The 12,500-nt window shown below is 40.0% G+C and overlaps 1 protein-coding gene across 1 annotated transcript in view; it reads left to right on the plus strand.

Moving 5' to 3' along the window:
- LOC138011002 (tyrosine kinase receptor Cad96Ca-like) overlaps window positions 1–12,500 on the plus strand; it is a 33,037-nt gene that overhangs the window by 16,173 nt on the left and 4,364 nt on the right. The window contains exons 3-7 of the mRNA XM_068858026.1: window positions 4,658–4,842; window positions 6,855–6,974; window positions 7,072–7,148; window positions 7,451–7,491; window positions 9,156–9,252. Of these exons, the coding sequence (XP_068714127.1) occupies window positions 4,658–4,842; window positions 6,855–6,974; window positions 7,072–7,148; window positions 7,451–7,491; window positions 9,156–9,252 (520 nt within the window). The remainder of the gene's footprint in view (window positions 1–4,657; window positions 4,843–6,854; window positions 6,975–7,071; window positions 7,149–7,450; window positions 7,492–9,155; window positions 9,253–12,500) is intronic.

Consider the following 12,500-nt stretch of genomic DNA (forward strand, 5'->3'; position numbering starts at 1 on the left):
TTTTTAACAATAAGTTCATTGTTATCGGAGATTAGATCTCCATTCCCTTCTCTGCAGGGTTTTGAAATAGACAGAGTTGCCTCCAATACATTTTCTCGCGCATGCTCAGACGTTTGACCGCGGTGTGCATCGCCAACAACGAGGCTCTCTTAAACAAGACTTTTGACGTATTCAATTTACAAAATGAGTGGTGGTTCCCAGTGGTAGTCGATGAACTAGGTCCATGAACCAGGTCTACAAGGGTGGTCTAAGGACCTGGGGTCTATGTTTTGTATACATCCCGATAACAATTTGTGACGTCATTAATATATTTGCCATAACTACAACTGCAACTAAATAGCTGGGAATTCCAGGCTCTCGCGTTAAAATGTTTGTCTTGCTTTGGTTAAAACCTGGGACCAATTTCTCGAAAAACCCGGTAACATTCTGTTCCCAAAAAGCCAATGACGACACCACGATCAGTAAATTTTAGATAGGTGATCATTCGACAGCTTTACAAGATCCGGCAACATGATTGCAAAGTTTCATGCCTGGAAACTTCTTCAGTTTCAAGATACATTAGAGATTTATGGTCCGTGCCATATGACCAAAGACGTTCGGAACTTTCAAGAAACAGGTCCATGAATACCTTGTCTCGAAAGTCCTGAAACTTTTCGGGTGTGACAGCTCCATCTGTATCTTAAGAATGGAGGAGTTTTAGTTCATCAATTTTCACAATCATTCTGCTATTAGTTGTCTTAAAAGCATACTTAAAGATCAGCGTTTTAAAACAAGGGATGGTCGTTTCATCTGGGTTTTTTGGGTAAGAATAATTATCGCGACTCGAGAACGGAACTACGCCAGGAAAACCTCACCCAGCTAAAGTAATATTGAGCAAACATCCCCATTCACTTGAAGAACAAATTTAATTATAAACAAACTTCTGCTCATCTTAGCAATAACCAAATTATTTTCGTGAAATAATCACTTACAAGCAACAATAACGCATCTTGCAGGCAATGCAGGTGTATTTCAGCAAACGCACTCTTGAAGTTTTGAAGCAGAAATATGTTGAAAGCAGTAATTAAAAAGTGGGTGGGCACAGAGCAAACAGAATGAGTAAGGGAAAGGAGGAAGGGTGTGTGGAGAGGAAAGTGTTGAACTTCTTTGGAACAATCTTTCAACACTATATCGGACAACCAAATTTCAGTTAATCGAAATAGACCATTTTACAGTTGCAGCTGACCTGAGAATGGAAGCGAGGCTACCTGTGACCCTGTTTTCATACAAACCTTTGTGATTTTCTAATGCTAATGTAGACTAATTAGAATCTGAAGAACATAATTTGCATGATAAAAGCAGAGAGGTCTGTATCAAGGTCACCGGCAGTCTCGCAGCCATTCATAGGCCAGGTCACTGAGTAGGCCTTTCCCGATTGTGCTCGTAAAATCCTAAAAAAGCGCTGGCAAAAATGACCAAAAAGTGCTCAAAAACTGCTCAAAATCTCAAAATAGTGCTCAAAAAGTGCTAAAAGTTGTGAACAGTTACCTCTAAGCTTTTCGGAAATATGTCAATTTTTACTGAAATAATTAACAATCTATTTTGCGTAGTGTTATTCGACAGGTTGTTACGAAAGGTTGATAGAATATAGAACAATAATATTTTTCACATGGAACGACAAACGTAACAATGCTTTATCAAGTGCGTAATAAAATTTCAAGGCTCTGACTTCTGTCTATTTAGGGTTTTCGTATAACATTGTTAGACTCTTTTTGCCTTATTGTATCTTAGCATGACAGACGCTTCCAGGTAATCTTGCAGAACAGAGTCTTGCTGTGACGTAAATGCACTTGCAAGGAGACCGAAAACCCTTTCAGCCGCAGCAGAAGTTGGTTGAATCAGCAGTAGTTTCTTGACATGTGCACACCAGTGTGGAAGGGTATCTCTGTGAGCAGCCCACCAAGTGACTTTGTCCTCCTAGCATGCGACGTTGACCCCATTAGCTGCAGCGATATACAGAGGAAGCTCTTGCGCTAGATTCGCTATTGTGGCGTCATTGTTGAGGAAAGGGAAATTCCTTAGTTCCTCCAGTGATGCTGCTGTCGGACGTAGGGCTTGCACTTGTACAAGGCAACAGAATCGTGCTACTTTAAAAGCTCTTACTGTGTCACGAAACTGTAAGCTGAATTTGTGCTGGTAAAAATTCAGTCCGGGCTGAATACAAGCCTTTGCTTGTGCCATTAACTGATTGTAGATGGCAACGTTGCCGTCGGCAATTTCACGAGCAACCGCCTCTGTATTAGGGTAGTGATCGACTGCTACAGCCCGTGCAACAGCTGAAAGACGGTCGTAGCAACAAAAAATTAAGGGCTCGTCCCCTTCTAGGTAATAGATGGCATTTACAAAATGCACTCCGGCATCGATAACAGCAGCCAACTCCAAAAGAAGGTCTTGACAGCCTTGGGGATCATCACATATTTCCAGGAGATGCCCACGATTTGCTGGACAAATTTCCTCCTTCTCGCGAAGGAAAGGCTCGACAGCCCCAAAAAAGTCCAACACTTGCTTAACTCAGCACCTCCCATTTACTCCACCACCGTGTGTCACTGAAGGTACGAATTGACTGCCCAGTTTTCTCTCTTCAAGCAAGCCTGGCATTGTAACTGTGGGAAAAGAAACTTATCCAAAAGCGGATAAACGAATCCAAGACTTGAAATTCAAAATGAGAGCCAACATTGTCTAAAGTGTGAGAAAAGCATACAACGTGAAAAGGTCTGCATAAACGAACTTCAGTTGTCTCAAGGCAGTTCCATCCACTCATGCACCCTCTCGCATCCCTCCAATGATTGCCCCCGGACGAAACTTATAGCCCACAGCCAAACATGACATCAGCCTTTGAACTAACTGCTCTCCCTTAAATGCCTTTGCGAGCACCTCCAGACGTATAAGTCGCTGAGTCGGCTTCAAATCTTGCTGTATGTAGCGCACTACGATCGCCAACGCCTCACGTAACATGGCCGTCCCGTCAAAAGTGACAGAAGCCTCCTTTGCAACCTTTAGCCCCTCTTTTAAAGTCTCCTTTTCTTTATTTAGTACAGCAGGTATAAGCTCACTAAGGTGGGCACTACTGGTTAGCCTGTAGCCATATTTCTCGAGAAAGGAACGCATAGCATCCACTTTCGATAGCGCAACTCCTCCCGACAGAGCAGACTCGACAAGCTCATACCGATACAGTTGTATATCTGAAGGCAACGTTAATCCACTTGCATTTTTCCATTTATCCCCCTTCTGCAGGCATTCTTTGATGGACTGCTGTTCTGATTCATTTCTTTCAATATCAATCAGCCAGGCCCTTCTCATGTTTCTTTGATTTAGTGTGTCTTTCAATAGAACTTTTCTTATCACTGAGAACTTCGCTGCAGGCGTTACATCTAAGCTTTCGTTTTACCACGGCAAAGTGTTGGTTTGGGTACTCTTTGAGACGATCCCATGTACTCACATTGGTGGTTTTGACGCTTCTTCTTTTCTTTTTCTCCATTTTTTTTTTTTTTTTTTTTTTTGTAATTGGATCAATCACTTCTTCGTCTTCAGTGCTATTGTTTTCCGACTGATTTAGTGCTTCCATTTGTGCTCTTAAAAAACTAAAGCCGGCTACAAATTGTAGCAGCAGTACTAGTGTAAAGCCTAGACATCAGATGATTTAGAAATTTGAGATGACACACATATGATACATCAGCCAATCAGAAACTTCTGTTCTCACGCTAAGTAAGGATAAGCCCACGTGCCTTTCCATGACAACGGTCTTTTATTCTTGACAACATCATTAGTTATTCAAATTTATGACCTGGAACACGATTCTCGTTATAAGAGATACACAGTTTTTGCTTTAAAATGTTTTAGAAGACATATGTTGCTCGAAATTTGCTCGAAATGTGGTAAATATTGTTCAAATGTTGCCCAAAGTGCGAAAAAGTGCTTAAGGGTGCTCAAAATGCAAAATAGTGCTCCAAACACAAAAAATTGCTCAAAAGGTGCTCAGCGCAATCGGGAAAGGCCTATCATTGAGCAAACAAAATTAAAATGGCCCATTGTACGTGTCTAGCGGCAACCAAGAAGCTTAGAATACAGCAATGTTTCACATAACCAAAACTGACTCGTGATACTCTGTTGTATGGTAGGGACAAGATCATCGTGAAAAACAACTACAAAATCCAAATTCAAAAAGTTGAAATAATAGCTAAGAATAACTATGTTAAGGTAATCTATTTAGCAAGGGGATTTAGAGCTCCCTCATATGAAATAAGGCAAAATGACTGGTTTAATTAGATGAGGGGAGTAACAGTGCTTTTTTCATAAAATTCATGCGTATCCACGTAATGGACCTTAGCCATTGTTAACTATTGTTAACAATTTGGAAGGCCTTTCTTCATTGCCATGTATACATTTACGCTTTTATCGTCTTAACTTCTTAATATATTTGATATTTTATTGTGAGTGTATTTTATGATCTCATCATGGAACGTGTACACTATTATTATTATTATTATTATTATTATTATTATTATTATTATTATTATTATTATTAAATATTATTATTTCGTTGTTGTTGCTGTCCGGTGATAAGGCCGAGCTTGCGGTAATAAATACATAACGTTCAACGACCATTTCTACCACACAGTACACCCAATTTTGATCATGGAATACTTGCACTGTGGAGATCTACTAGGGTATCTGAGAAAAAGCCGTGGAATTGTTGACAAATATTATCACGGAGAAGGAGAGGTAGCGCAGTTGCGCACATACGACCTGGTCTCATTTTCAAAACAGATTGCTACAGCGATGGGGTTCCTGGCATCAAGAGGGGTAAGTAAATGATACGAGGATCATGTGGTGTGAGACAAATATATACAGATTTCAGACCTGGAAACCTTCAGACCTGCGTATTGGTGTCCATCACATTATAGGCTGCACGCTTTTTTTAGCGGCAGACCTTTTCCACGGGTAAAGGGTAAATGGTGAAGGGTAGAGATTTCTATCTAATGGTTGGCATGTCGGATTAAACTTCAGCATTAGTTTTATTTCTTCAATTTTCAACAACCTATCCCGCGACCAAAGAATTACCATGAGTGATATTACCTTGTTGCTTTCATTTCGTCCATGTAATTTTGATCGATGAAACTGAGCACAGACTGGTTAAGATTTAATAGTTAAGAGAAAAATACTCCAAGCTGACGAAAGCGAGCTACCTACGGTGACCATGCAAACAAAAGAATGAAAGAAGTTTTAAAACAATACTATCCTATCTTCTTTGGTAAACTAAAGGAATGAAATCGAAGAAAGAATGCAAGAAAAATGTCAACAATACGAGGTTTCCTGGGTGGTCGGCAAACCAAGTAGTATCCCCAGCCAACAAGATGTAATTTAAGTGACAAAAACATGGCTAATTACCATGTGCGTTGCAACAGCCCATTTCTGACTTGTTGTTTTGCTACGTTTCAAAACAAATCTTCCAGCGAAACCATTTAAATGAATTCAATAAAAATGCTCATCAACCACTACCATTTCAATGGTTTTACAAATAGATTCGGTTTCAAAAAAGAGGCCAAAACCAACTCGAAAATCGGGATGATCCGAAAAAGGATCATGATCTTTGATCATGGTGCATCAAAGAAACCGACGAATTCTTTCCCACAGAGGCCTCATGGGTTAGGTAGAGAGTCTTACCTTGGGTGACGCTAATATACGGATTCCGACACCCTTTACCCTTTTACCCGTTACCCTTTACCCATTTCCCTTACCCGTGGAAAAAGTCTACCGCTTTTACACGTATAGTGACACTGTCTTGAGTAGGAAAGAAAATCATGCTATTGAGGGAGTCGTAACTAAAACGAAAGGCCCCAAGGTTTCAAAAGCAATGAACTCTGCATAAAGTCCTTGTAATGAAGATACAAACATACTCGACGCAGATACAAACATATTTGACGCACTTTATAATTAATCAAAGTGATCTTAAGTGACATAAGCACGTCATGTTCCCCGACTCACAGATTCTTGGAAAGTTTAACCTTATGAAGTAATCTAGTCCTGGAACAGATTGTTTATTGGTCGAACTTTACCATTTCCTGTGGTACGAAACATCAGAATTTTTTGCAGTGAATTCACTCGCGGATTTGCTATATTTGCTACAAGCGCCGGGCCTCTAACTCTTCGGTAACAAGAGTTTGAGATTAGTCAATCAGCATTAGGGGTTTCTTGGTTGGGCTTACATCAGTGACTGTTTACATTTACATGGGAAACAGAATTAGATGGAAATGGTAGCATTTATGCGTGCACTCTTGAGTTGGAACTCAAATCAATGCATGGATTTTTTTTCTTCTGCGGTCCATAACTGTATCAAAAAGGGCCTATAGGACGTTAACCGTTGCAATTGACTGGTTACCTCACACTCTATTTTGCTTCCTGTGTCTCAACACGCACGTCCCTATGACGACTTAAGACACAGGGTCCAGAGGAGCTTAACGTCTCACCTTGAAAAGTGTATATCATTGTCGCTTAGTACGATTAATTAGCCCAATGGGATCTTTATGAATGTACTTTAAACGATTTCTTCGCTTCTTATCTGACCCAGATAGAGATTGTTGTTCGCCATTTTGAAAATCAATAAGCGCAAGCCATATCCTTGCTAGCGCATAGCACATAGGCACTTAAAGCGATCTCTCAGTCTCTTGGCTTGCGGTAGATAAAGTGTGTAACGAAACTGTAACGCGATCAAAATAACCTATTTTTTGAGAGGTTTTCGACGGGTTTTAATGTTCTTACGACAAACACATCTCCTCTGGCCCTGTGCTTAATATTGGTCTTTTTCATATTCATAGATTGTTCACCGTGATCTAGCAGCACGAAACGTCCTCTTAGATAAGAACTGTGAGTGCAAGGTGACGGATTTTGGATTATCCTACCAGAACTTCAAATATGGACATGGCAATGCCAAGAAGGTAGGTTACATTGTTGATAGGTTCTATTTCACATTGCTGTGACCACTCTTTGACTTTCCCTTTTTCATCTGCAAACGATATGCTGTTGTCTTCCTAGGGCTGCATGCCAGTTAAATGGACGGCACCAGAGATCCTCTTTGGAGATGCCTCCAATCTTTCCACCAAAAGTGATGTGTATGTACTTGTAAAAATGTTTTTAAAAGTCATTTTACAGGGTTTTGTGCTAAACGCATTTTAGAATGTTAGATAGTAAATTTTAAATAATGGTACTCCATAATGTAAGAGTAATTAAAATATAGATAAAAAAGAATCGTCTTTTTAAATTTTAGCGATGGTCATGGATTTTTACTTACGGACTGAAAAGAGTATCTCTTGTCACCTGTGCTACAAGCTAAGAAGTTCAAGAAGTAAACATCCATATGTCACTGACACTTAAGGTGATTCCTTAGTAATAAAACTGCATTTCTTCTTTACAGGTGGTCCTATGGAGTCGTCCTTTATGAGATCTTTACTATTGGTAGGTGTTTTGTGTAGTGAGAATCAACATTTATTCATAAGCGTTATGATGGCGAGTTTAAGTCCAAATTATCATTATCATCTTCGCTTATGTCCAGAAATTCAAGTAATTAGATGCAAGTCTAATTTTGACGTCCAACAAGTAGTGTCCCTTTAAGTCTAAGCATTTCATATCTATTTCTAACAATAAGGTTAAAGTAAAGGTTAGCGTTATATTTTTAGGTCAGAGTAAATGCAGCAGTTTATCCTTACTTGAGGACCGCATTTGGGGGGGGACACTTTGTGACGTTAAAATTCCGAGACGCAAGTAATGTTGAAGTTGGACAAAAGATCAAAAACAAGACACAAACAGCAGTGATAAACATATTGAACTTGTTCACTTTGATTATGACTTGACGTTTCGTATGTGCTCTACATACATTTTCAAAAGTAACCGTTAAAATTTAAAACAGTTATTTATATATAACAAAGCGGATGAGGGGACTGGAACCTAGATTAAGCAAATACTTAACAGTAAAATATATAATAATAATAATAATAAAAGAAACAGAAAAGGTTAATAAAGCATCAGCTTTTCACTGCCGACGTTGACGTTGAAAGCTGGCTCAAGTTCTTGAATAAAGAAGGTCTCTTTTATTTTACAATGATAGTCTGTTTTGCCTTTCGCTAAAATATCAAAATGATCCCACTTGATGTTATGTCCAGTGGCCTTGAAGTGGTCAGCAATGGCTGAAGTATTGTCATTTTTAGCTACTTGTAGGGCCTTAAAATGTTCGGTATTTCTATCGTGAAGCCGCCGTTTAGTTTTACCGATGTAAAAACCATTACAATCCCAACAAGTTGCTCTGTAAATAACTCTGGATTGTTGTGAACGATTAATACGGTCCTTGTAAGGAAAGAAAGATTTTATACATCGAGTGCTCTGAAAAACAATCTTAAGGTTAACACAAGAGTAGAATTTGTACACACAAGATTTCAGGCGTTTAGCGACTTGGTTGCTTTGCAAACCTAAGTACGATGGCCCAAGAACAAAAGTATTTGGACAAAAGATCAAGAGGACTCTTCGTGACGCTTATTGAATCCGGGTGCATCTAATTACGTCGTAGTTGTCGTCGTTACTATAATCATCATTGTCGTTATTATTATTCTACCCTCCTCCCAGTTGGGGTAGTCAGTTGAGACCAGACTTCACCCAGATGTCTAGGGTCATCATCTAACTGGCCATGGACTATCTCTGCAGGTTCATTTCGATTGTTTGATTTTTTTCTACGATAGGACCTTTCTTTTTTGTTATTCCCCACCGTATCTTCTTTAAAGACCCATCTTTAACCGGCAGGCTTTTCGACTGTTGCTGTTTTTGTTTTTCTTTGCTTGTTTGTTGGAATTGCTTATCGCATCAATGTGATTGGTAGAATTTTAAATTTGATTTTCATATATGAAAATTGTTCCGCGGCGCGCAATTCCTGTCGGTTGACGGTGGGCCTTTAATCATCGTCTGTGGCAGTTTTTAGAGTTTAATACACTACACTTCTCGCACGATAATCCAGTCAACAAGCCAGCACAAAAGCCGGCTGAAACTTAGATGCCTGTGAAACTGCAGTTACCTTTTTGTTGTAGCAGGCGGTAAATAGGATAAGACAGTAATGAAATGTTGACAATTTATAGGAGGCATTCCATATCCGGGTTGGTCGGAGGCCAAGACCATGGCAGAATTGCAGAAAGGTTATCGCATGCCGAAACCCCCACACATCGCCGACACTATGTGAGTCTCCTCATAGGGTAACGTACTTCTTTATTAAAACAAAGAAATGAAGGGTAAGCTGCTAAAGAGTGGGCGTCATAGGTGGCCCAAGCTCTACGATTCGCGAGTGACATAATTTTAACATCATATCAACTTGACCGTTAATTTACATAATAAAGAAATTACAAGGGTTTCTATGGGAAAAAAATGTTACAGTATCGAATTGGAAAGCAAAATTCGGAGTGCGTTTTCAGTAAAATTTCCTCACCTAAACTCCTTTGTAGTTCCTTTTGTATTTCGCACCGTGGGTATGGGTGTTAATTACTCGAGGTGAACATACGCAAGGAAACTACTGTTCACAGGATCTACCGGTGGTTTTGGACTAGTTTAATCCCCGCACTTTCACGTTGCACAAAGTAACTTAATAGTCAACTGAAAAAAGAGGCATGCAAAACATAACATACAACATAACATAACATAAAACTACACAAATCGGATAATGGAATAAACGATCTTTATTGTTCCACTATTACGCCATTTTACCATATTTGGTCAAGAGAACGCGCAAAATATGAGACGGTAATACACTGTAGTGTCTCGATTTGACCGGTTTAGAACAGAGCAAATACGGACGGAACGGGAGTTTTTGGATGAAAGAAATTGTTTTCAACACGATACAAAGCCTGAGAATTTAGCTTGTCATCGCTTGTTACTTGTAATTTCGTTTATACAATCAAATAAAGGACATTTCGCTCCCTTTCTGTGCTATTTACATCGTTCGCAAGCGCCCTGAAAGACAGATGATGCATTTTTTTTAGAAACACTCTTACCAAATAAAATTGAAGCAAAATAACACCTTTTTGTAGTGGAATAATAAATCTCTTATTCGATGGTTTAACATATAATACTCGCGGACATTTTGCTCATTGCTCGTATTTTTCGTCGCCCCTGCGGGGCTCGGAAAAATACTACGCAACTCGCAAAATATCCGCGCGTATTATATGTTAAACCGTCGAATAAGATTATTTCTCCAACGTGTTGTAGATGTACTTACATTTCGGTAAGGCGTAATCCCGTTTTAAAACAAGCTATTTTCCTATATTTGCAGAAATCACGAATACTTTCAATAACAGGGTTCTATTCTATCTGATCGTCCGATTTCTATTCACGAAACTCCAAGAGCGAGCTGCAATCTGATTGGCTAAGCGTTAATTAAGTTAAAAATTAAAAACTAAACATCTTTCAACAGAGTGCAAAATACTTGGCCCTAGTGAGGAAATTAGGAGTCTTATTGCGCAACGATTAAATCGGCACTAGGTGTAACTCAATTGTAAGCTGTCAGTTTAGTGTTCTTGAGCAGAAATATGTCTTAACATTATTGTTCGTTTCCACTAAGCCCTTGCTTCGTAGCAATCAGGCATGGCTTTTGTATTGCGTGATTGTACTCGCCATTCAGTGTCTTGATCTGCACCTTTCTGACCAATCAATCCTTGCCTGAATGGGTGTCTGCAGTCAGCGCCATCTCCCACTGTTATCTCTTGCGACTTGAGTTTAATTCCTGGACCAAATCACCAACTTCAACACTGTCTTTCTTCCGGAACCACTTGTTTCGCTGCAGGAGTGTAGGCGCGAAATACTTAATGCAGCAGGTGCAGAATTCACCGACTCTTCTTTGTACAATCCTCAGCATTTGTCTTGGATTGACTCTGGCCTATTGTTCGGGTTGAGGAGGAAGGATCTGTTGTTCAATTAGGATATCATTGGGAATAATCGGAGGTTCTTTCCAAATGTCAATAGAACTCGGATTGAGAGGACAAATCTTGACTATACAGGTTATCTCGGCAAGGATGTCCGCCATTGTTCTTCAGTAAGTTCTCTGTTCTGCCACACGCTGTTCAGAGCCTGATGAACTGACCTGATCAATAACTCGACGACTCCTTTGTGATAAGATGCAAGGGGGATATTCCATCGCCACGCGAAATCCCAGGTAAATGTTTTCTGAATCTTGGGGAAGACCCAGCTATGCAGTATCTCTCTCAAATACTCCTGTGCACCAACAAAGTTTGTCCTGCAGTCAGACCAGTAAACATTTGGATGGCTAACAGACAAAACCATGAAATGCCATCAGCAAATTTATCACATTACTTGTCAGTGACCAACTCTAGGTGTATTGCTCTGGATGATGTACAGGTTAAAATGATAACCTGCGCTTTTCGAAGTGTTTTTCTTTTCAATTTGACTTGCAATGGCCCAAACATATCCAGTTCGGTATGCGAGAATGGTGGGAATCAAGCAGCCACTCGAATACTTGGTAATTGGCCCATCAATTGGACAAGGGGTTTCTTTCGAAGTTCGCGGCAGCCGAAACACTTGCTGACAATATTATTTGCCATCTTTCGAAACCCGACGATCCAAAACTTTCGCCTTGCTTCATGCATCAAGCTCTTGTAACCACAATGTCTTCGCTTTTGGTGGAGGTGGCGCAAGAAGATCACCACGAGTTGATTGTCTTTTGGCAGAATGATGGGGTTTCTCATGTCTTGAGGTAGTGCACTGGCACTTTCGGATTCTGGCAGTTTTAGAAACGACCGCCCTGACACCCAGTCTTCAAGATCATTCGGGGTAATGCCTGTTGTGAGGGCGTCTGCATGATTACAATTCGATTTGACGTAGAGGAAATTCTCAGTTTCCACTGTTTCTTGGATTCCTGCAACTCGCACGGACACGAGGGGTCTGAAGTTGAGTCTTCAGCTGAGAAAACAAATGTTTGGTTGGTAACGTACTCTTTGAAATTAAAGAAGTCTAGTGCCTTCCGGCACGTGTCGTAAAATCCTTGTGGGTGCCGGGCACAGGCACCCACAAGGATGTTTGAATGCCACGCCTTGACCTGGAACTGGCCCTTTCCAAGTACTTTGTAGATGTTACCAGTGACGTGCCTGACTTCCGCAATGCTCGATCTTACTCCTACAAGGTCTTGCTGAACAAATTTAGAGATAAAAAGCACCTTCCTGTGCCACTCCGTGCGTGCAAGCAAGCAACGCACTCCGTGTCAAAAACCATAGGCAACTAAATAAATTTCTCTCCGGGAGTTCAGGATGAAATCCTTTTCTGAAGAACCTTTCCTTGAATAATAAAGCATGAAATAGACAACAAGCTTTCTTTCAAATAAATCTTGACTGTCAAGAATTGTCACATTTCCAAATAGTTTTTTTTTTTTGATTAAAGACTGTGCAGAGTTGAATGTAGTGCAAATTAATTTAAATAGCCAG

The sequence above is a fragment of the Montipora foliosa genome, chromosome 7 (genome assembly GCF_036669935.1).
Source record: "Montipora foliosa isolate CH-2021 chromosome 7, ASM3666993v2, whole genome shotgun sequence".
In the NCBI taxonomy this organism is placed as follows: Eukaryota; Metazoa; Cnidaria; class Anthozoa; order Scleractinia; family Acroporidae; genus Montipora; species Montipora foliosa.